This window comes from Haliotis cracherodii, unplaced genomic scaffold, assembly GCF_022045235.1.
Source record: "Haliotis cracherodii isolate W230 unplaced genomic scaffold, xgHalCrac1.p SCAF_15, whole genome shotgun sequence".
NCBI lineage: Eukaryota > Metazoa > Mollusca > Gastropoda > Lepetellida > Haliotidae > Haliotis > Haliotis cracherodii.
In genome coordinates this window covers 26278802-26305417 of record NW_027266270.1, presented here as the reverse complement: position 1 = coordinate 26305417, position 26616 = coordinate 26278802, and the positions used below count along the sequence as shown (strand labels likewise).

Here is a 26616-nt window from a genome sequence, read left to right as displayed (position 1 = left end):
GGCTTCACACAGTGAATCCATGTAGGGAATCGAACCCGTGTCTTCGGCTGACGAGCAAAACGCTTTAAAGACTAGGCTACCCGACCAACCCTGCATAAAGACATGAACCGGGCATACAAAAGTAGAGTCAATATATAGACCCCAGTTCAGTAGGAGTGTTATAGTAGACATGTGCGAGACATGTCAGGCAAAATGCCTGAATTCATCTTAAATATTTAGGATACATGTAGGACTCCGAATTATGACATCAATAATCTGTGCCAGATTGTCTTATTCGTCATTATTTGCAGCAAGAATCAGCATGAATTTGCATATGTAGTAAGTATGGGACATGTCGAACGACAAACGTTAACTTTGGAGAATTGGAATCTTGACCCTGGTCATTTTCTGTGCACGATGGACCCTGTTATGACCAACCAACCATTTTGAAATAGTCACGCCGTTTGATTGCATCGAAACCTCTTATTCATCATGTTTATATTTGCTATTTTTTGCTCAACCTTTTCATTATGACCTTTATGATCTCAGGCAAATCCAGGCGTGCTATCGTGGGGGGTCATCCTTAAATTGCATAATTTAAAATATATACGGTAAACTACGGTTATAACGAACACGCTTACTACGAACTGACCGATATAACGAATTTATTTTTTAGTCCCAGCCATTTGTTGTATATATGCTGTATATATGCTTATAACGAACTACGGTTATAACGAACCAAAATTAGTGGTCCCTTTGAGTTGTTATAACCGTAGTTTACTATATACTAATGGAAACGAATAAGGGGACACTAAGTTTTAGATAGAGTAAATGATATGCTAACATTGGTTCCCAACCTTGTCTACCAAACACATCTAAACATTTAATTCTAACATGAGTTGAGCTAGCACTATAAATCGGCATTAGTCCGGACTAGTACAAGCAGTCACACACACACACACACACACACACACACACACACACACACACATGCACGTCGCTATGTAAATGCAATAATCTTGGACGCGACGTTAAACCCAATTTCATCTCACCTTATTCCCCATATTTTACATTGTTCCCGTCTTAGTTTCCAACAGTATATATATTCCAAATCCGATAACTCAATTCTGTACAATGCCAGTAAAGTTTTCTCTAATACTGGCCCAAAGCGGGAATGAACAGTTTTCACTAGTTGCCATCAGTTATCGAATACCTCCATTGCCAATCTCAGTCGAAACCGACGTCGAAGTATTGACACAGGATGTGCTTAAAATATGAAATTATTTGAATTCCAATTTCTCAATCGAGACGTACATCAGGCTTCTTGCACGTGGACGTGGTGCTGGTTGCTAGGAACCGGCTATACATATTTGAAAATTAATAGCAGCTCTTCGTAGGGTCACAGACTCAACACAAAATGAATGGGGAATATTAACTGAGTAAACATTAACCAATGGCTCTTGAAACATTGAAAGGTGAAAGCAACACGTTTTTTTCTGACGTGGTAGATAACGAAAATGGGTGTCAATATAAGAAGTTAGTTGTGTGCTTCTGAAGGAGAACCTCAACCTTTGGCGTATTATTGTTAATTTCTTGATTTATGCATCCACTAACCTAACAATCAGGTACGAGGAAAATAATCCATTAAGCTATTTTAACGTTGCCAAGCTTGATAATTAAATAATGTCTGACTCAGACATGCTATACATGCTCAACGACCCGTAACTGTTTGCTCAAATACTTTACATAGCTTCACCGGAACTCAAAGCAGTGCATGTTTGTTTTCACGGGGATCCCCCACTCCGCCAACCCCCACCCCACCACCATTTTGAAAACCAAACGTAGTATTAACATACCTGTCACCTTTCACAATAATGCCAAATGAAAAAAATAGAGAATTGGAAAATTAATATTTTTTCATCCTACCGACTCTATTTTGTTAAAGATTAAAGTAAGTTTTGTTCATATTATACCGGAAAACAAATAACAAACAAGCCAGAGAGAATTACAGTAGAACGAGTGCCCATCTATTACGTTGCCGCACCATATATGCCCGATCACGTGACGTAATACATGATGTTCCCCTACTCTTCTTGCAGCGGGGGTGACGTTTCGGACCCCGGGGGCCACTCCCCTAGATGAAGTCCTCTCTGTAACAGAAAGAATGTCTCGTGTACAGAAACCTGTATACCAGGTAACCAATCAGACTGAAGAAAAGATATTTCGAACTGGACATGGTCAAACATTACTGTCTGTTTCTCCCGTGAAAACAGCATTGTATGTTCCTCGTGAAACGGTGCTGACGGGGTTAAAGCATCTTCCAGAGGCAAGAGAGTTAACTGACTTAAAAAGTCCAGTTTCCACCCTTGCCGAACTAGGCTGGTAAATATGGAGTTACATTTTGGCTGGACTAACGAGTCTATGCATAGTCCAATCAAAATCGCGGAACGAAATCTAAAACCGGTTTGTAAACTGTCGTGCAGATTTCGGTCGATTGCAGGATTTGCAAAGCATTGGCACCGCCAACTCGTTGTCAACATATATTTTCCCAATCAAGGAGGACTTGACTTTTAAAGTCAGTTAACTCTCTTGCCTCGGGAAGATTGGGTTACTAGATAACCCCAGCAAGCTTGTTTCGACTTTTTCAAACCCATTCTGTTTGCCCGTTAGTAACAATCTCAGTTTCTTGGACTCGCATGTTATTTTAGTTAACCTGAGGCCAAATGATATATTGTTTTGTAAATTGTTGTTGCAAATTATTGTTTCACTCCAAATACAAAATCATCGGTCCTTAAGCCTAAACGTGTCACTCAGCTCGACTCTTTCCAATAGGACATCGGCCTATACTTTTAGGAGTCCATATTGGGGACTAGTTTCGTGGAATGACATTCGTCACCACTCGCATGTTTCCGTAACTCACAACAAAGTTTACATTCGGCTTGTCCCGAACGGGACAAGTTGGTCACGTGTGGTGTTCTTACTGTCCTATGGCACAACACAAACTTCTTGTTGTCCTTAACTTCATATATCTGTTCCAATTTATCAAATTTATCACATTTATCATTATTGTTATTATATTTACTTTTGTCTTCAAATCAAAGTGCATACCTAATTTCTGTTAAACACAGAATAACGTCTGTAACTATGTGCGGCGGGATCAGGTGTTACACTTTTTGTAGTGCAATCATGCAATATCACTACGCCACTGCTGCCCGCATTCGTGACCAACTCGTGTTATTCCGGGACAAGCCGAATAGCGACTCGTGCCCCTCTCGTGGCCATTTTTGCGACCGGGTTCCGTCTTAGCGCAAACGGGCATACCTAAAGCAATTGTCAACTTGTTGCGTAATTGCGTAATGGTTCACATATATTTCCCCATATGTTATATATATTTCAGACATACATCTGGACATGCGGAATTATACAGTGGACACATTTAACTGTGTCTTTGCTATATTTTTAGATGCAAGACATATGTAAAATCAAAAAATATTTCTGAGGGATTCTTTGACGATGAACTTGAATATGCGTATTCTGATTGCTTTGTCGTATTCGAGAGGGGGGCGAGTCTTCTTGCAGGTTTACGGAAAGGGGCGAGTGGTGACGAATGTAATGCCCGAGGTATTACGTACGTAGCGAAATAAGCCGAGTCGACCCGAGTGGTGGTGTACGTGGGTCAGCAAGTAAGGATGGTGCCAACCAGACACAATGTTACCACTGCACTATGACACTTGTTATACATATTCTTGATCACAGTAGAAATGGACTCCAGCCGTTGGACTGTATGGTAGGACCCCCTAAGGCCCTGGCTACAGACTGACCTGCCCGTGAGCGTCCAGCGTTCTGGCATCGTACAGCATCCACCGGACTTCCTCCGTCCCCCGCAGGTTCTTGTAGTCCACAGGGAACCGCCCGTCCTGAAACACACGTCAAGCAATTTAAACAGTTAGAACACTCGGGAATCATTGATAGAAATGTTACGTTCGTCGCCACTCGGCCCTTTCCGTAACCTGAATTACGCGAGTGGTCACGACACTGCCACTCGGTCCCAGAGGCGCCTCGGGTGTTTAGCTTCGATGACTCGGTTTGTACCCCTTACCTCGACGGCATGGATAAAGATAATAATAACGATAAGAATGTGCATATTTATAACCAAATCAACACCCTAAATCATGCTCAAAGCGCTACATTATTACCCCTGTCAATGGATCGGTGTCCACTCGATTTCATTCTCAGCTCCCTGGGGAGTAAATCTGCCGGTAAAGCGTTAGAACGTCAGTCACATTACCACGACATCCTACCACGACATCTTGCTACCAAGAATTTGTTTGCCGACTGAATATTGCGGACGCCTAAAACAACATTCACACCTTGTGAGCAGTCATCATCCCGAGGCAAGCGAGTTAACTGACTGCAGAGCTCCAGATAAGCTGCGTATCTGCGTGAAATACGCATCAGAAATGCAGAAATACACAGTAAAATATAATCCAAGCGTATCAAATACGCAACGAATATTACAGATACCTACAAAAATAAAACTGGTGCGTATCATCAAAATATTGTGAAGTAACCCTGCGTATTCGATTAGCAAATCAGCAACTTATTTTGAAATTATAAAGGGGCGCTCCGTCAACCTTGCCAAACTCCACGATGACAGTTACATCATGATCATTTGCCATCACACTTTCTTGTTGAAGTATCGTGGTATTTTTGAGTCCTATAAAGCTCTCGAACCCACACGACACCAGTTTGCAGGGACTAGATGAATAGTGTTTTTAAATATTTAACTTAAATACCCACATGTGTAAAAACTAGTGGGTAACAGAAATTTGAATACGCAGGTAGAATTACTGATACCCAATGATTTTAAAATGCATGGGTAAAATACCCACAACACCAAAAGCTTATCTGGAGCTCTGACTGACTATAAAAGTCCAGTTTCCACCCTTGCCGAAATAGGCTGGTATTATGGAGTTACATTTTGGCTTGACTAACGAGTCTATGCATAGTCCAATCAAAATAGCGCACCGAAATCGAAATCCGGTTCGTAAAGTGTCATGCAGATTTCGGTCGACTGCTGGATTTGCAAAGCATGTGCACCGCTAACTCGTTGTCAACAGACATTTTCTAAATCTTTTCATGTTTTTAATCAAGGTGCTCACGTGATTTGATGCACTTCGCGTTGTAAGACTCGTTTTATCACAATATAGATCTTCATTATCAGTCAGATCGTCTTGACTTGGCGCCACCGTTTTGTTTGAAGCAAATGCAAGTGATACAAGAGGTTGAATCTGATTGGTCAATAGGAGAGGCATAGAAAGGACATAACTCGTAATAGCCACTGGTGGCGCTACGATCGAGCCCAGGAATTCCAGCCTAGTTCGGCAAGGGTGGAAACTGGACTTTTAAAGTCAGTTAACTCTCTTGCCTCGGGAAGATGGTGAGCAGTATGCACCTAATGTATACTTTATTAAAGGGAATGAATCAGATTTGAAAAAAAATCCGTTTTATCCGTTTTACCTTGTCGACACGAGATTCAATCTCTTCAGGGTTCCGATCCAACAAGATCCGCGCGAAGGTCATCAGCTGGTCATCTGGCAGGGCGCATGCGTAGTGGAGTGGATACCGGTTACACTGAAAACACCGTATACAAGTTCAAGTGACGTCTAAACTGGTTATCACAACGTCTAGTCGTAGACTGGTATTCACAGCGTCTAGACCTAAACTGGTTATCACAACGTCTAGACCTAAACTGGTTACCACCATGTCTAAACACAAACTGGTTACCACCATATCTAAACATAAACTGGTTACCACCATGTCTAAACACAAACTGGTTACCACCATATCTGAACATAAACTGGTTACCACCATGTCTAAACACAAACTGGTTACCACCATATCTAAACATAAACTGGTTACCACCATATCTAAACACAAACTGGTTACCACCATATCTAAACACAAACTGGTTACCACCATATCTAAACATACACTGGTTACCACCATGTCTAAACACAAACTGGTTATCACCATATCTAAACATAAACTGGTTACACCATGTTTAAACATAAACTGGTTACCACAACGTCTAGACCATAACTGGTTACCATGATGTCTAAACACAAACTGGTTATCACAACGTCTAGACCTAAACTGGTTACCACCATGTCTAAAAATAAGCTGGTTACCACCATGTCTAAACCTAAACTGGTTACCACGTGTCTAAACATACACTGGTTACCACCATGTCTAAACATAAACTGGTTACCACCACGTCTAAACATAAATTGGTTACCACCATGTCTAAACATAAACTGTTTACCACCATACCTTAACATAAACTGTTTACCACCATACCTTAACATAAACTGTTTACCACCATGCCTTAACATAAACTGTTTACCAACATGCCTTAACATAACCTGGTTACCACCATGTCTAAACATAACCTGGTTACCACCATGTCTAAACATAAACTTGGTACCACCATGTCTAAACATAACCTGGTTACCACCATGTCTAAACATAAACTTGTTACCACCATGTCTAAACATAAACTGGTTACCACCATGTCTAAACATAAACTTGTTACCACCATGTCAAAATAGTTGAATTTATGTCCTTAACACAGGAAGTATCGATTTGAATCGATATTTGACCACTGGATATATCGTATCGGAAAGTAATACGATGCATTGCCTTTTTAAAGAAACAAAGGTACACGGAACTATAAATACTTATTGGTCAACTGAGCAATTATCTGTGAAAATAAGGGGTCAGTTGTCTGAAATATTGGCGCAGAGACCCCGTATTGCCATGTACGGATAGCCATGATTTGTCTTTTCAGAGGTCAAGTGTACGCTGATACTCATGGGTCAGGGGTTGTCACCAGTCGAGGTCCAGACGTTGTAATCAGTATTTGAAATTCCTTGTATGACAATGAGACAGGGTAATTAATGTGATTAAGGTACTCATTTATTAGCATTATGAACCTTGAGCAGGCAGACAGATTAATTGGCGTTTGAATGGCTTGAATGAAACTTGCAAGGTTTGCAAATTGGCCCGAGACCATTCACTCTTTAATCACAGGTCTGAACTGGATCGCATAACAAATAGGAGACAGTTATCCCTCACGTAGAGGACACTAAGTTACACGTGGAAGGGCCCACTTCCTTGAAATATCTAGCAATATCTGTAAAATGCGGGTATGGATCGACTAACGTTGTCTGCGATAGACTTCAGTTCAGGTCTGGATGTACAGAGGTACTTCGTCACTTCCGGTTGGGCGAACACTATTGCTCGTGTTAATGCTGTGAAGCCATTCTGGAAAATAAATGAAGAAAGGTAGTATCCGTGTATCGACAATAAGACGAAGTCACGATGTCGTGTTGCCGATTCATGTTGTTAAGACATTTATTTTTATATCACGTCTGCGAAAATCGCCATGACATCGTGACACAATGTTCGAGAGTTAAAGTGAGCTTCGAGTTGGTTGATTGTCTGCCAGACCTAACAGCAATTCTCGTAGCAGCTCCAGAGAAGAAGCGTAATTTTATCACGGAAAATGTGTGCAATTTGTTGAAATATGTTTTAGGGAAACGCAACTGGTACCTCCATTCTTAACCCAGGTACAACACGGATGGCCGCAAAACATTATACAAACAGAACTGTATTGAGCTTACACAATTTTTGACTATTATCTTGTCGATGAAATAAAAACTGACAACACAGTTGTTAGCGTATACCAATACCATTATCTTGATAAAATATGATATATAGGAGTCCAGAGACTTCATTTTCAGACTGAAACTGCCGTTATCTAGACTTGCAACTATCATAGACTTGCCTGGGCTGTACTACAGACTAATAAAATTACGGACAGCTAGCTTTCAACCCAGAGACTGTAAATCTAGAAAGAAGTTACAGTAAACTACGGTTATAACGAACACGTTTATAACGAACTGACACATATAACGAACTTATTTCTTAGTCCCGGCCATTTGTTGCATATATGCTGTATATATGCTTATAACGAACTGCGGTCATAACGAACCAAGATTAGTGGTCCCTTTGAGTTCGTTATAACCGTAGTTTACTGTACTTGGGCGTGGAAATGTGAACATTTTGTTAGAGTTCCATATCCCTGCAAACAAGTTACTGTAAAGTGTCGATGGTTTTAGTTTCGACAAACATTCAGCCATCTCTTCGGAAGTTATAGTGTATATGTACGCGACTGTTTTAACACTGGGGTATGCTATATCTGTTTACATTCACTGTAGAATCTACCTCCTCGGCTGTTTATTAGCAAAATATTCCATAGAACGTACAAATGAAAATACGATTGAAAGAATGACTGCATCTAATCCTACCTTGTCTTGATAACTTGCTTCATTAAGTATCTGAACCTGCCTGAGGTCCCCTCTGGCCGCAGCCTCGAACATCGCCAACCCGCGGGCCTGTCAACACAGAGGTGAAGGTCAGCTTTCACAAGGGTACCATTCAAATTCAACTTCTTTTCAGGGGGTGTGGTCCTCCGGGCCCCCCTTTTAGTCGGCCGGTACATAATTAAGTCTAGACCAGGCAATGCAGTGACCTGGGCCACGCCCACGCCATCCGGTACGACGACCCGCAATCAGCTCATAGAGCGACCATCTGATCCCCATTTTGGCCGACTGTTGCGACAAGTAGGAGACACTGTGGCCCATTGTGACTCGGAATCACCCGAGTTCAGATGCACAGACGACATAATCAGGGCCCTGTTCCACAAAGCGATCTTAGCGCTACGATTGTCGTAAGTTAGTGTTAAAGAATGGGAGTTACGATCGACTTAGCGCTAATATCACATTGTGGAACGGGGCCTAGGACATCTAAGGAACATCATACAATCTCAAGTAGTCAATGTAGTCACCTCTATACTTTGAATGGTGTTTCTAATGCCGTTCTCTCCCGCTTCACTCGTGGACTTACTTCCCTGCAAATAAAGACGATACCCAGTTTACTCCTAGCGCAATAGATAATGATGTACTTTTCAACTTTTACAAAGAGCGCGTCCGCCTTTGCCCTGTTACATTCAACGGGGATACGAGTGGTTCTGCAATTCGCAGAAACCTTTGTTCGGAGTTCAAAGCCCAGATTCACACTGACCATGTTTCTAGGTTTGTCAACATCATGCCTAGTCTGTCTTACAGACCCTGATAAAAATATATAATATCAAATACAGCCCATGCAAGTCTATAATGTTTGGCAAGTCTAGATTACTGCAGTATGAAGAGAGTCACTGGGCTCCCTTTTATTATATTTTTATTAAGGTAACTGGGGAACTGTTTTTTCTGTACGATATGTTCATTTCAAAGACTAGATGTTAGTCTACATCATGTCCGGTCCGGTGGATTTCACCAAAGTTGTAAACGTCTAAGATATTCTTCATTTTGGGCTGTCCTCCCACATCAAACTGACACGCATGATATAACTGAAATAACTGTTCAAAGTAGCGTTAAACCAATCCCATTCACATGACCCAGTTAAATGTATGTAAAATACCATCAACGCGCACTGGCGTATTGTAACAGAGCGACACTTGTCTATCAAGCTTGTGAAAGTGATATTTCAATGAAGCGTCACAAAAATATTCTTTTTATGATAGGTATTACTGCGACAGTACAGCCAAGAGAGGTAAGGTCAAATGAGGTTTAACGTCGCGTTCAAAATTATTGCACTTACACATGTCTGTGTGTATGTGTGTGTTCGTGTGTTTGTGCGTGCGTGTGCGTGCGTGAGTGTGTGTACGCGTGCGTAGCTGCTTGTTCTAGCCCAGACTAATGTCAGTTTTATAGTGCTAGGCCACGGAGAAACCATGCCGCAGTTTATCATGAACACCCCACTCAGATACAGTATACTGACACCGAGCCGACCAGTCCTTGTTTTATCCCCTCAGGAAGGGAAACATCCAGGTACCTTTAGCGTCACAACGATCAGTGCAGTATCTTGCTTGAACGCACCTCGCAAAACTAATCATTATTTGAGTAAACATTGTATAGTGCTCTGTGTTTTTGTAACACAGAGCGTACACCCAAGCCGTTTATGAAATGACAGATCCATGGCTGCCTTTAAACCCAAACGAGGCGGATACAGTAGAAGAGACTATTGTTGTTACTCCTTCTATGACTGACTTACTAGTTGCGTTATATTGAGGTTCTCCTCGCTATAGAAATGGACGGGAAGGTACAGGAGACAGAACTTCATGCTCTGCTGCTCCACGAACTGAAAGAGAAACAGAGCCAACGAGTGAATGTTGCTTTCCGCGACAGTCATCAATATTCCAGCTATTCCACGGCCGCAAGTAAATGTTAGTTTGAATATTGGCCAGTAAAAACAGTGTTTGATATAATGAGAAACGATCTATGATAGTAGCACACAATGAGCCCTTAGGCAACTGTGCCACGACTAATTATTCGAATCTGGACCAGACAAACCAGCGATAGATATTATGAGCAACGCTCATCAGCCAACTCACAGAGACTGGCCACCTGATCAACAGTCGACTCATTCAATGGGCAGACCAGCCCTGGGAGCCTCATCTAACCCGGGTCCCCACGGGGACGGGAACGACTGTAGAGTTAGGACTTACCCTGTCTATTGTATACACGACGTCGGCCCTCCCCTTCTGTGTGGCCAGCTCCCGGGGCGTCACTCCGTGCTGCAACAAACACACTTTACTACATCCATCACGCACAGTCTACGTCCATCTTGTACAGCTTAGTAACTTGTACCGTGGTTATTTCAACGCTATTATGTGGCTGGTACCGTAACTATTTCAAGGCTATTATGTAGTCTTGTGACTGGCACAGTGGCTATTTCAAAGCTATTATGTGGCTGGTACCGTGTCTATTTCAAGGCTATTATGTAGTCTTGTGACTGGTGCTGTGGCTATTTCAAGGCTATTGTGCAGTCTTGTGACTGGTACCGTGGCTATTTCAAGGCTATTATGTAGTCTTGTGACTGGTGCTGTGCCTATTTCAAGGCTATTGTGCAGTCTTGTGACTGGTACCGTGGCTATTTCAAGGCTATTATGTAGTCTTGTGACTGGTGCTGTGGCTATTTCAAGACTATTGTGCAGTCTTGTGACTGGTACCGTGGCTATTTCAAGGCTATTATGTAGTCTTGTGACTGGTGCTGTGGCTATTTCAAGGCTATTGTGCAGTCTTGTGACTGGTACCGTGGCTATTTCAAGGCTATTATGTAGTCTTGTGACTGGTGCTGTGGCTATTTCAAGGCTATTGTGCAGTCTTGTGACTGGTACCGTGGCTATTTCAAGGCTATTATGTGGCTGGTACCGTGGCTATTTCAAGGCTATTTTGTGACTGGTACCGTGGCTATTTCAAGGCTAATATGTGGCTGGTACCGTGGCTATTTCAAGAGTATTATGTAACATTATGACTGGTACCGTGGCTATTTCAAAGGCTATTGTGTAGCCCTGTGACTGGCTATTTCAAGGCAAATGTCTAGGCCATTGTGCAGCCTTGCGACTTCTTCAATGGCTATTTCTAGTCTATTTTGTAGAGATGCCTAACCAATATTTCAAGGCTATTGCTAGCAGTTATGAAGTAAGTATATGATGTTAGATTATTTTATTCTAGATACCATCTTAGTGAAATTAGGCGCATGAGGCATAAAGTTGGCATCCACATGGGCACCAACCCCCAGCCCCCAGCCCCCACCCTTGCTCCTCTGTTATTTCATGATCTTAAAGAGCGTCATACGACTTTGTCCGAAGTTATTTGGTCAGGGTTACACAATTCTAGGCCTGAGTAAAGCTTTCAAAAACTTGTGTGGCAGACATGTGTAGGCCACTTTCTAATGTGACGCATCTGTTGCAATAATAATGCAATTCCCTGTTTTGACTTGTACCATCTTTCCATCTTTCTGATATAGCAGACATCGCACAATTACTCATCGATCTTGATTTTCCCTTTCAATATGAGCACTGTGACAAGCGCGTAGCTCACCTGGTTCCGATGTGTGAGACAAGTCCCCTTCTGTGCCGCTATAAGCCAATGTATCAGGTCCTCTGATAACCCCATCTCTATTGCCCGGAGTATTGCTGTGTTACCACTCTGGAAAGATAACGTGGGACTTCCTTCAGGGTCGGTAGGGGTAACGTTTAAGCCAGAACGACATACCTTTCACGCTATAGACTTACGGTCATTAATCAGTTAGTACATGAAATTGTTTGGCCCCTGCTTCCATTCCTTAAACATCTCAAAACACACTCAAACCGCCCTCCCCCCTAATGCACCACGTATATATACATGGTTGTTGTGTGCCGCACTCAGTACTATTCCAGCTATATAATAAATATAATGTAAATAATAGAGTCTGGACCAGACAATCCAGTGACTGATATCATGATCATCTACGCAGTTGGGATACGATGACATGCATCAACCAACTCAGCGAGCCTGACCATCCCTACCGTAACTCGCCTCTTACGACAAGCATGGTCACCTCTTACGCTGGTTGGTTGGTTTGTTGTTTAACGCCGCACTCAGCAATATTCAAGCTATATGACGGCGGTCTGTAAATAATCGAGTCTGGACCAGACAATCCAGTGATTGATATCATGAACAACGATCCACGCAATTGGGATCGATGACATTTATCAACCAAGTCAGCGAACCTGACCATCCGATCCCGTTAGTCGCCTTTTACGACAAGTATAGTCACCTTTTTTGCTGAAGACCTATTCTACCTCGGAATCTTCACGGGTCGTCACCTCTTACGACCAGCAAGGGTTGCTGAAGACCTATACTAACCCGGATCTTCACGGTACGTATACATGAACTCTACAGCAGTGAATATTGCACAGCAGCGCTTAGTCTGTTTATTGTAAGTTAGCCATGTATACTGCTATCTCCTTCCAACATCATTTAACGCAGAATTAGTTTTGAAATAGGCCTTCTCATAAATATAAAAGTACCTAACAGACTGGGATCAAGTGTGTAAAATATATAAATACCTAATAAAACTATCAATACCCAATGTGAATAATAGCATTTTAGTAAACACTGAATGGCTCAGAAAGTATTTAGAGCACTTAGTCTCTTACAGCGATACTCGTCAAAAACTGATATCATTTTTCGTTGCTTCATCGCGGAAGAAACATTATCTCTCTTTGACATACTTTTGGCTTTTTTATGAATGGATAAAAAAATGTTTTCTATGACTCTTTACTCACACTATCTTTCTCCGTCCTTTCCGTGTAATCTTGGACTTGAAAGATGTACTGGGCCATTCCCTGGCTGACACCCTTCTGAAGAGCTTTGTGGAATAACGGAATCGTTGTCGTCACCTGGGAGACGCCACATTTACCGTTAGATACAGCGCAACAAAAACATAACAATATCTTCTTTGAGCGACATTTGGAAGATGGCATGATGAACAAAGACAAACACTAATGGCTAAACGACTTCTTTATATCAAGGACAACCAACAGTAACTGGACATTCGGTACAAATTATTTTTTGTATCAAGATACGCGTGCGTTATCCGACTTAAAATACAACGTCAAATTTACGAAATACGGTGAGACTTCCGCCCGCTTCCCCACATAAAAAATTGTTGATTAAAAGGATTGAGCAGCAATGCATGTAAAGCGTTTGGAAGGGGATACGGGCAGAAGTCTTTCCCCAAATCCTGAGTAGTCTGATATAGAATAAGCCTGAAAGTTAAAATAAATCAATAGATCAATGGAAATGAATACAATGGTAATATACTGCACGGGAATTTGATTCAGTACGTTCAGCTTCGAAATCCATTCTGCATTTGAACAAGCGCGCATATTCGTAATGCACGTGGAATTTATGCAGTTTGATCGTTGTGGCCAATGCAGTCGTCATGGACGTGCGGTGCATGAGCATAAATTTACATTGCAGAAAGCAGGTGAGTAAAATGATAATTTGTCACTGATAATCTACTGTTGAAACAACAGAATGACGTCATTGATGTATTTTAGTACACATTGTGGCAACATATCGGTTTAGATTCTAGCACCTTTATCAAGCAAGTTCAGCATAATTCACTGAACGCTTCTTCTCTAATGATTATGTGGAGGCGTTAAGTCGAATGACCTGTTTAATATAGATCGACACGAGGGTTCGAAGTAAGAAACGTTATCGTGATAATAAGGCTGTCAAAAAGACTAGTACACATCAACATGAGAAATATGAGCTGGAGAAAAAAAAGATGTTTTCGATGTTACATAGAATTACAACAGTCTCTCTGTTGCGGATATGGTTGGTATGGGATCGATTTGCTGGAGAACGAACTTGCTGGGCAGAGGACCGTTCTTTCTCTCGCAGTAACACTGGACTCGTCTTAAAAAACAATTGATTCAATTATAGGAAAGATCCTTAGATTGGCATCGCAAGTAGGCGTGAAAACAGCAGGATGACGTCATAGGTGTTTCTTTAGTCCTATTAAGTTCAAATCTTACACGTTACAGTCAAATTCACGTGTTGCATGAACGCGAGTTTACCACACAGTCGTGTGAAATGTCGTGCCTGCAACACAACCTTATAAACAGTCGGTACGATGGCAACATAGTAACTGACAAATGTCAGTGAGTTTTCTTCGCATCAACACCATAACTTTATCTTTGTAAGTTTAGAATGGAAAAGAATGATACTCATTATAATGTTCTGGGAACTCACAATACGCCTCACACACACACACTCGCACGCACTCTCACACAGACGTACTCGTGCTCGCACACACACACACACGTGTACTCGCGCACACACACACACACGTAGTCACACTCGTGCACACACTCCCACACAGACGTACCTACACTTGCGCGCGCGCGCACGCACGCACGCACGCACGCACGCACGCACGCACGCACACACACACACACACAGAGAGACGTACTCGCACGCACGCACACACACATGAACACACTCACAGAGACGTACTCTCACTCGCAAACACACAGGCACACACACAGACGTACTCGCACTCGAACACACACACGCTCTCTCTCTCTCTCTCACACACACACACGCTCTCTCACACACACGTTCTCTCGCTCTCACACACGCACGCTCTCAAACACACATACACACGCGCTCGCTCTCTCTCACACACATACACACGCTCTCTCCCTCTCTCTCACACACACATAAATACACTCACATAGACGTACTCTCACTCGAACACACACAGGCATACACACAGACATACTCGCACTCGAACACACACACGCTCTCAAACACACACACTCTCTCTCTCACGCATACACACGCTCTCTCTCTCACACACAAACACACTCGCACGCACGCACGCACGCACACACACACACACACACACACTCAAAACAGCTGCATCAACTCACCGTGTCATGTTCTCTGAGTCGGATTCTGTTGACCCTGCTTCCCCCTTCAACCAGCAACCGCGCTATGTCGAGGTTATTACTCTCTATAGCGTGAGACAATAGGGTTGGTCCGAGGCGATCCTGTCGAGAAAGAGCAGCATCTATCATATTTGTCATTTCACACGCTGGTGGTCTGTTTGGTCTGACTGTCACTTCACCTCCGTCTAAGCCTCCGATACATGTCCACATATCAGCTGAAGAAGGTGAACATGAAAAATGTATTCTCAGGTGTGACGTACAGTATTCTCGGATGTGATCTGCTGTATTCTCAGATGTGATGTACAAGATGATGTGACGTATAATGTTGCCAGATGTGGCGTACAGTGTTTAGATGATGTGACGAACAGTGATCAGATGTGACGAAAAATATTAAGATGATATGATGTACAATGTTCTCAGACGTGGCGTACAATATTTAGATGATATGATGTACAGTGTTCTCAGATGTGGCGTACAATATTTAGATGATGTGACGTTCAATGTTCTCAGATGTGACGTACAATAATTAGATGATATGATGTACAGTGTTTTCAGATGTGACGTACAATAATTAGATGATGTGATGAACAGTGTTCTGAGACGTGGCGTACAATATTTAGATGATGTGACGTACAGTGTTCTCAGACGTGGCACAAAGTATTTAGAGCATGTGATGTACAATGTTCTCAGACGTGGCATAGAATATTTAGATTATGTGATGTACAGTGTTCTCAGACGTGGAATACAGTATTTAGATGATGTGATGTACAGTGTTTTCAGATGTGACGTACACTATTTAGATCATGTGATGTACAGTGTTCTCAGACGTGGCACACAGTATTTAGATCATGTGATGTACAATGTTCTCAGACGTGGCATAGAATATTTAGATTATGTGATGTACAATGTTCTCAGACGTGGAATACAGTATTTAGATGATGTGATGTACAGTGTTCTCAGACGTGACATAAGATAACTTGACGTACAATGTTCGTTTTGACAAACTGTGTTCAATATTTAGATAATGTGACGTACGGCGTTATCGTATCACCCAATGTAATATATACGCGAACGTACAAATTCCTACACGTGACGAGCTATTTCCTTATCTGGCTTCCAGTGTAATTGCCACGCCCCTCACCCATGACGTACCCTCCATCGTATGTTGACCAAACATCCTTTCCCCGTCGAAAGCATTTCCTTGAGGAGGTCAACGTCCTCACTGAGCACCGCGTGGATCAGATCCTGTGTGAGGTAAAGAAAGGAAACTAGACACAACTCAAAATCAGAGTGAACCAGGTTTCTAGCTCGACACAGGCATCGAATTCATCTCCCGATCTAATGATAGGGGAACTCGCAAGCATAATGCAGTACGTCTGCGTCAAGACACAACCCAACGCCCCCTTAAAATAAGTCTTTAATGCTTTAACGAAATAATAACTTATAACAAAGGACATAAGCCTTTATTTTTTAACGTACACGAATTCAACAAATGCATTTCTGTAATGGCAAATTGAATAACATTAATATTGTATTCTTGACTATTAATTTTAAAGAGACTTGTTTAAATCTCCTCGATCTGGGCCTTTGTTTTGACTGCAAGTCATTATCATTCAACCAATAGTTGGTTAGTGGGCGTGGCCTAATTCATTTGGGTGTATGGAAACTTAAACGCAAATAGGTATAGGCAATCAAATGCCGCTGAATCGCTTACATTGTATTTATTCTGACTTGAAACTTAAGGTTTTTATCGTTTATTTCAAACACTCTTGTTAAGTGTTAATGGCAGTATTAGTACGTTATGCCTTTAAAAACACACTCACTCACTTACCCACTCACACTCACTCACTCACTCACTCACTCACTTACTCACTCACTCACACTCACTCACTCACTTACACTGGTAGGCTTGTACTCGTGAAGTATCCTGGAACAGTTGATGACCTTGGGATCGCTCTCTGCCCGCGACATCGCCAGCTGCAGCAAATTCTTGCCTTCCTGAAAAGGACAAATCCATTAAGTTATGATCTACGTGTTCATAAAGAACAAGGCCATTTAACAGCCTTTCCATAAGCGAGACAGATGACTCGCCACGTTTACATAAAACTATATAATCATTGATGTTACCAGGAGATTTATAAATATAACACGTCAACACTAGAGAATAACCAGTCTCGATTATCTACCGAAATATATTTCATTGGGCGTAAAAGTCAAAATAACGATGGACATGATGTGAATGGATCACTGAAAATCAGTCATGTGTTGACACCAGGTGTTTGCGAAGTGTTCTGAATAAGAAATTGTTATAATGTTCGTTTTTTACATTCTGCGCTTAATTGGTTTATTTCTGATTTTCGAAGACGACAAAGGCGGCATCTTGTTGGTCTCAAGAAGGAATTCCTCGGCTTTTGCTCAAGTTTAATAAAGATAAACATATAATAGTAAAATATTCGAACTGTGTACTGTTGCGGGCAGGATCCGCTTGTTGTGGGTTCGAATGATCAAGCTGACACGACGTGAAAAGACCAAATTCAGACACTCACTCACTCACAGATGCCTACCATTGCTGTTTTCACAAATAAATCTAAATGTGTCGTGTTTTGTTTGTTTTGTTTAACGCCGCACTCAGCAATATTCCAACTATATGACGGCGGTCTGTAAATAATTATGTCTGGACCAGACAATCCAGTGATTGGCATGATGAGCATCGATCCAATTGGGATCGATGACATGTAAACGTTTCGTGAATTTGATGAATTGGCCATCGGTCTAAGTAAAACATGACAAAGATATAAAATAAACAGCGACCGTATAGTGTTATCACGGAATGTGTAATACACACTTGATGCAGAAATTCTGGTAAATACGGCATCGTACAAAAACCAGTTTGGACGTGTCAAGAATTTATTCCCTTAAATGGAACGTGAGAGTACCACCACTTCACGGAGTGCCATTTCTTCAGGCCCTGTTTCACTCGCCAAGCTATTCACGACAGACCGAAGAAACTCACTTAGTTTCATCTAAATTAGGAACCTTATTTAGTTACACGTAGATTTCGGTTAAATCCCGTTTCACAAAATTACCTGATTTCAACGCAATCACCTTAGTTTGAAAAAAACCTCGAACTAGTTCAATCATGAAAGTTTCTTGTTGGGAATAGAGGCGTTACTTATTAGCCGAGTTCCTCTATAATTGAATTATGTGTGTCAAGTAGTATCAATAAACTGCCGGGCAAAAGAAAGTTTACACCCATGTTTGGGGGTGGCTACAAATGAAACAAACAAAAAATAGTTATTCGATGGTTTGATACGGGCATTATAGTTGTATTTTGGAACTTAAGTTTGCTGTGTTTCGGCGACTGTTTTCAGATTGGTAACGTTTTGATAACGTTTGAATTTTTTTGGTCAAATTCATTTTCAAGTGTATACTTTCTTTTGCCCGGGAGCTTACAACATAGGTTGTTTTTCAGGGGAAATGCATTTCAGAAAGTCCAATTCCTATATTGTATAACGTAAATGTACACGTTTTACTTTCTGAAGACGCTACTTCTGTTCCAGATTTTCGTTCAATGTAAAGTTGTAAATGTGGTAGTGCTAGGAATGGGTTGAACTCGGCACAGTAGTGTCATATTCCTGTCTCAGCGCCGACACAAACAGAGAGGTGTGGCCACAGTTATGTAACCTGGCTGTTTTGGTAGCTAGGTGTTATTACTATCAACCACTGGTTTGCTTGTTTCAGACGAGATTACTCACAGGATGCCGATAGACAGTCCAGCGTTAGAATCTATCAAACGTGTCCTTGTCTTTAGTGTTGTCTCAGTAGGATTTATAACGCGACCCTGATGAGTTGTTACGTTACCTTGACGACTGATTACGTTACCTTGACGACGGATTACGTTACCTTGACGACGGATTACGTTACCTTGACGACGGATCCAACGCTGCACCACGTGTGTTTGCAGAGCCGATCTAGAGCCTGGGATTTCCCCTGCATCACAGCCTGGACTACCCCTGGCTGAACATCAGTAATGATTATTACAATATTTATATTCATACAAAACAGTATAACACACAGTATAATAAAACGATTTTTATTTGATTTTTATTTCTTTTGTCTGTTTTGGAGTTCTACCACCGTTTTATAACATAAACCGGTTGTCTCGAATTACGGATATTTATCCAACGCTATGTAAGTAAATGTAAATGCTGGTATATACAATATGAACTACCATATATTAGCAAGGGCTTGTTTTTGCATTCGGAACTCCTCGATAATGTTTGTTTTCGAGATACGGAAATCAGTTATGCTTGTCTGAATGCTTCACTCGCTCGTACGGAGAATTTAAAAGTACATGTATCTGTTATAAAACTCCGCCTAGATACACCTGTAGGTGCGTTTCTAATGGAACTCGGAATTACATTCTGGAGAATTCCACGACTTAATGTGACATAAATGTTTTGCGTGATGACAGAAATCAGATAATACAGCACAAAAACCCTCTCGTCTACAACCAATCTCATTAAAATCAGATCTTAGTTCTCGCTACCGCTAAACAAAATATGAGGACATTCCGTTACAGGTCACGTCAGAGCGACCTTTCACGGGCTTTGTCCGACCATTGAAACAAGAAGTCGACATTAGCCAATCAGAAAGCAACTTTCTAGAGCTTTACGGTATTTGTTTCGAACTGGCGATTTCCATTCCTGGTAATACTTTGAAAGATATCGATTCAAAATTTTTAAAATGAACTACAGAAAATTCGGGAATATCTAACAAATGGCCTAGATTGTATGGCAGTACTTCTCATGGGCTATAGACTGTCTCTTCCGTTTCAAATGTTTATCCCATTAAAGCGTGAGAGAAACGATGATTTTGACGGAATCAGCCGAAAAGCCCCTAATACCCCGTTCTAATTCTTCGAGGTTGCATGATTAGATAACACATACCGACTGTCACTTTCCTGATCTGGTAAGCGACGCACTGATTGGTCGGATGAAAGGTCTTTCTGGCATGACCCGTCGTGGGATATCCTCAGATCTTCGTTTCTGATTTTAATGACATTGGTTGACAACAGACTTCAGCATGGCTGTTAACTTTCGGAGTCATCATTTATGCAGGTTTTCAAAAAAAACATATTCCAAATAATAAACGTAATTGGCAAACTTCGCATCTTCAATGAAAACCTCTGCAAGACAAGTATGCTAATGACTGCGATCGTAGTTTTTGAGAAAACCTGCAAAATGTCGATCCATTATATTCCTTCGAGATTACTGAACACCGTCGTTCGCCTTTGCTAGGCACATGTTCGTGACGTCTCCCCGTTTTCCTCACGTTTGACGTACTTAAGGCAAGACGCCCGATGCCCTATGCACACAGTCCAAGTACACAAGTATTTGTGTGTGTGATTTCCAAATGAACATGAATCGGGGCACAATGTCAAATTCATATAGCAATTTATTATGAAATCTCAGCAAAGAAAATGTAGACTTGTTCCCGCACCTCCTTGAAGTAAATGAATATTGTTATTGGCCGCAGCAGAGCTTGTCATACCACTGCAGGAATTGTTTTAGTTATAGTCTACTATATCTGATTTCATTCAGCATCACGTGTTTAAATTAAAGTCGATAATTGGATTTTGAAGTATACCCTATAATAATATTCATAGTTATAGTTAATGAGAATGCCTTCGTGGTCTTGTGGTAGAGCGTCCGCCCGGAGAGCGGAAGGTACGGGGTTCGATCCCCGGCTGCGTCATACAAAAAGACGTTAAAAGATCGTACTTGTTGTTACCCTGTTTGACGCGCGGCATTAAGGGGCTAAAACAAGGACTGGCCGGCTCGGAGTCAGTATACTGTGTCTGAGTGGGGTATTCATGTTAAACTGCGGCATGGTATATCAGTGACCTAGCACTATAAATCGGCATCAGTCCGGACTAGTCCAAGCAGTCACACACACACACATACACGTGTATGCACGTCGCTATATAAGTGCAATAATCTTGGACGCGACGTTAAACCCAATTTCACCTCACCTATAGTCCTATCTATATCAGGACGGCCAGTACATATAGGACTCAAATAGGGATCATGTGACCGACTGATTGTGGGTCATTTTACCCACATGATGTGGATTCAAAGCCACAACTGTTCCGCCATCAAACTATATCGTGTTTTATCAGACATTGATATTGATAGGATTCTTTTGTTACAGGGGTAGTCAGGTAGCCAACTGGTTAAAGCGGTCGCTCGTCACGCCGAAGACCCGAATCGATTCCCGACATGGGTACAATGTTTGAAGCCCATTTCTGGTGTCCCCCGCCGTGATTTTTGCTGGAATATTGCTTAAAGCGGCGTAAAATCATACTCACTCACTTTCGTTACAAGATTGGATCTGGCATGAGCATACCATACAGCTCCCACAAGATTCAGGTGTCCCCCGCCGTCATATTGCTGGAATATTTCTAAAAGCGGCGTAAAACCATACTCACTCACTTAACGCTTGAATACTGTCTCGCGTTCTCGCGATCTCCACCTTTGGCTACCAGCTAGAGATGCAAAAGATACGAGATCGCGATAATTGGCAAAAACATCGACCACTCGCGATGGCACACAGTACATTTGCTCGTAAGTTCAAAACGCGAGAGTACAACATTTAGACATATTGTCAAATCTTTCAATTTTGTACTGTCGTCTAGTCAAATCAGATCAAAACAGCACGAAACCGCGAGACGATGACATACATAGGTCATTGTTCAGATGAAACACCTACCTGGTATCTCAGCAACAGATCTCTGATGGCCCCCTCTGCAATGTCCAGCGGCGTTTGACCCAGCTACAAGGACGAGTCAAACGAGTCAGACAAACATCAGATTATATACAGTATGCCTAAGGCACGAGACTGGGAACATGGAGTGAGTGAGTGAGTTAATATTTAACGTCACATCGGCAATATTGCAGCCATATCGTGACTGGGAACTTGGAATATTAATTACAGGTTTAAAAGCAAAATTAACCTTTGCTCAAGTTAAATGCGTGCTTAATCAGTTTGAGCAATTCCGTTTGTTGTATTGTCATCACAACACATACGAGAAAATACTTCTGAACACGAATTTCATGTGAATTTCGTGCGGAGGTAATTATCGTATTTCGTACTTTGACAACACTAATGCTCAAAATACTGTGACGTCAACGAAGAAGAGTTATCGAGAAAAATCAAACCAGAGATTTTATTATATTCGGAACACATCAGGGAAGAGGAACCAAAAATAACTCCAATTTGTTTCATAGTATTTAAAGAAATTATATTCCGCAGGATGATAAAACGAACCTCAATGACGTCATAGTGTAGCTTACCTTATTCCTGCTGCCGAGATCAGCGCTGCACTGTAGCAAGGCTTGAGTCATGCCGTAGTTACCTGCCCTTACAGATATGTGCAGTGCACTATCGCCATCCTGAAATGGCAGTAGATAGTGCAAAGGTAAGCGTTCAATAGAGGCGTCGCAAAGCTTAGAGTTACGTGTAAAGATCGCCCTTTGAAGTGTCCATTCCAAGCGTACGTATATTATTACAGTGAGTGAGTGATTTTGGTTGAAACGCCGGTTTGAACAACAATTCAGTTACATCATAGCGTGTCAGTTTGAATACGTGGACCAGGCATACCAGTTGTTGACAGTATGGGCAACCATCCACGCCATCGGAGCACCATTAAATGCGTTGTGGCCAGCCTATTCTAGTGGACTTACCAAACATGGGGCGCTTGGGATCTATCCTATCTCTAATGCTCGAAAATGAGGTGAGGTAAAATGGAGTTGAACGTCGCGTCAAAGATTATTGCACATGTGCGTGTGCGCGCGCGTGTGTGTGTAGCTGCTTGTACTCGTCTGGATTGATGCCGATTTATAGTGCTAGCCCACTGAGATACCATGCCGCAGTTTAACATAAATACCCCTCTCAGACACAGTATACTGACTCCGAGCCGACCTGTCACCAGACAGGGTGTCAAGTACCATCTTTTAACGTCTTTTGGTATGACGCGGCCAGGGATCGAACCCCGGACCTTCCGCTCACTGGGCGGACGCTCTACCACTAGACCGCGGTCTTTTGCTCTAAGGAGGACTAAATGGGGGTCGGGTGGTCAAAATGCGCGACCGGATTGGTTGTATGCGATTGTATTTCAGCTGAAACCGCTGTTCACGCTCAGCCACATATTTGACAGATCAAGTATTGATTGATTCCTATTCGACTCAATTAAAATGTAATATTGTTAATCGCAAAACAAAACAACAATCGCTGACCAGTCATCAACTCACGATCCAGATGTCAAGCATACAAAACCCGGATTAGTACAGATTTAATCACGACCATATGTTGCATAATGACGTGTCAGAGAAGCAATTAAAATCAAATTCAATTTAACAAAAATAAAACGACTTGATTCGGTCGCCATGTGTCAATATTACTCCTACTTTTATACCCAACCGAAACATAACAAGGTTGTTATTGCGACCTCCCACGTGTTTGTTCAACCTGTTACGAACATTTGACGCAAAACACTTTACATGCTTGAGAAGATAAACAAACACTGATGCCGCTCTGGTCCACGAGAGTACATTTTATACCACTCAACGTCACCCGACACAAACCCTTTGGTTTGAGAGTAACTAAACAAGCTCTCAAAATGAATATTTTTTATGACGCAGACGATAAAATCTTTCAAGTACTTAAAATTCTGAAACAAATTACGGAACCCCATTCCATCATTTAAAATTCATCCAACGCTTCCAACATGTCGGGCACTCGACGCCATTAGGTAGTCGAAACATTGTGCAAGAGTATTTAACAATGAAACGAGAATGGCTTCTCCGTGTTGACGATCCTTAAAGTTCCGCGTGGCATTAATGGATTTAAACATCTCACAGCACTCCCGGTTTATGTGCGAGGCAGGATTCTTTTTTATTGGCCTGGACATGCGCAGTGTCGTCAAGAAAATGGAATGGCGTTTTGGTGAGTGAGTGAGTTGGGTTAAACGCCGCTTTTAACAATATTTCAGTTATATCACGGCGTGTCAGCTTAATGTGGGAGGAAAGCCCGAAGTGATGTAGGTCTCAGACGTTTACCACTTCGGTGAAACCCACGAGCACGAGTATGGTGCTGACAAACCAGAAACATAACTGGGGCGAACCGGGATTCGAACCCACAATCATAGGTTTCTGGCGTGCCCAAGGGACGCAACTCTGCATAGCGAATTGCGGCGCCTTAGACGACTGGGCCACCCGTGCCTCCAAATGGCGTTTTGGGATTTCCATATGCATGTTTCCATAATATAAGTAAAAACATACACACCAGAGAATAATCACTTTCGATTATCTGTCGAAACTGATTCCTCTGAGTCTAGGAAAGTGGTGAGAGTTATATGAATAGATCACTGTAAATCAGTGATGACACCAGGTGCTCAACACACACCCTGGAGTACTGAGTTGATCTTGTGACAAGGGGTGTCATTGTATTGAAGCAACCGTGGGAATGGTCATGGAGGTCTGTGTCCACACTGGTCTGTTGTTTATGTGATTTCTCACCATTGGTCAGCATTGTCTGAGGGGCTGGTCATCATGCACCTATTTTTTTTCTTTTTTTTTCTAAGGGGACGGTCGGGTAGCCTAGTGGTTAAAACGTTCGCTCGTCACGCCGAAGACCCGGGTTCGATTCCCGACATGGATACAATGTGTGAAGCCCATTTCTTGTGCACACAGTGTCTCGTGATATTGCTGGAATGTTGCTAAAAGCGGCGTTAAACCATACTCACTCACTTACTCTTTTTTCAAAGCACCTTTCTGTCAGCGCATGGATCTGACTGACGATAATCCACCCTTGGTGAACTGGAGACATATTCAGTCATTTTGTTTACCAAACCAGAAACTGTCACAGGCAATTATTGTCAGAAATTGCTAGGGTTTTGGAAAAGAATTACCCGTCCCGATCAAAATGAGGGGAAGACACTTAATATCTTAAGCTTTAAACTGGTGAAATATTAGACGTCCCCTTTCTCATATGAAATATAAACCGGTCTGTGTCTCTTGAGGAAAATCATTTTGTAAAATATTGAATTATTGTCTCGTTAACATGACAAACTTGCATATTGCCTCAAAACGAGGCAGTCAACTGCAACAAAATGCTCTTCTGCAATCGATTGCTTTATAACGAGGCGGTACTGCTTTAACCCAACTCTTAGCTTCATGTATAAAGCCATGATCAAACCGGACCGTCATTATGCCTGGATGTCAGAATACGAGAGCGTCAGGGCAGCAGTGGACCTGCGTGAAAAAAATAGCCCCGTGTGTCGAGGATGAGCCCCGTCTGTACTCACACTATTCTGGACGTTGACAGGCACGCCTCCCTGTGCCAACACGTATACGTATACTACTGGTCGGCTCAAGCAGTGGTGGAGGAGAGTGGCGCCATTCTGTTGCAACAGATACAGCATGCAATTTTAAAACGTGTCATTAAGAAAATGTATACAATTTCAGATTATGTATGTGTAAACGTATCGCTATTAAATTGTTATAGCAAGGTGCTAAAATGCTGCAGCCATACCATACCACTGCTTAGTATTCATAACGTATATGGCCATGACAAGGACTAAGCTGTAATGGATATATTGGATACATAAATCAGTTTTAAAATGGTTTGTGTAAAATTAATGCATTAGTGTTCATTAATGATTGTAATATTAAGGTACTGCGTGCATAATACAGCTGCTTACAACGCTACTGTGTGCTAAATCTTGATATTTACTATGCTTTCTTACTTTGTTCAATTAAAAGCAACAAAAAGCTTTTCCATTATCAGAAAAAATGTCTTTAAGAGTCCAGATTGTCCGGATTTTCGAAATAAAACTATATCATGTCTATATAACATCAATGTGTGTGAAATCTGGTTTTCCTATCAACAGACTTTTCTATGGGGAATGAAAATCTCCTATATTATGAAAACGAACCTTGTAAAAGAATCTCGATCCAAGTTTCTGGAGTAGTCTCCGCGCATGCTCAGCTCCACTACATCTCTGTCCGGGGGTCACTTCCGGTGTCTGAAATGTGCAGCATGGGGTTTGTAATGATAAAGAAGACCACGACTGATCATGAGGTCTGGTGACCGAAACCCTTTTGTATGGCCTTACCGGTTAATATGCGAGTCCTTAATAAAGTCTTCAAGAACGTTTGCATATT

At 41.9% G+C, this 26616-nt stretch overlaps 1 protein-coding gene across 1 annotated transcript in view; it reads right to left on the bottom strand.

Moving 5' to 3' along the window:
* Positions 1-1995: 1995 nt before the first annotated feature.
* The window catches only part of LOC139461998 (putative ankyrin repeat protein RF_0381), a 50626-nt gene continuing 26005 nt past the window's right edge, over positions 1996-26616 (bottom strand). The window contains exons 3-20 of the mRNA XM_071243491.1: positions 26388-26477; positions 25758-25853; positions 22747-22845; positions 22163-22225; positions 19316-19408; positions 17291-17389; positions 16544-16636; positions 15374-15493; positions 13217-13330; positions 11988-12095; positions 10610-10678; positions 10156-10242; positions 8891-8953; positions 8352-8438; positions 7204-7305; positions 5500-5613; positions 3801-3896; positions 1996-2129 (exon numbers count right to left, since the gene is read on the bottom strand). Of these exons, the coding sequence (XP_071099592.1) occupies positions 2064-2129; positions 3801-3896; positions 5500-5613; positions 7204-7305; positions 8352-8438; positions 8891-8953; positions 10156-10242; positions 10610-10678; positions 11988-12095; positions 13217-13330; positions 15374-15493; positions 16544-16636; positions 17291-17389; positions 19316-19408; positions 22163-22225; positions 22747-22845; positions 25758-25853; positions 26388-26477 (1659 nt within the window). The 3' untranslated portion in view covers positions 1996-2063. The remainder of the gene's footprint in view (positions 2130-3800; positions 3897-5499; positions 5614-7203; positions 7306-8351; positions 8439-8890; positions 8954-10155; positions 10243-10609; positions 10679-11987; positions 12096-13216; positions 13331-15373; positions 15494-16543; positions 16637-17290; positions 17390-19315; positions 19409-22162; positions 22226-22746; positions 22846-25757; positions 25854-26387; positions 26478-26616) is intronic.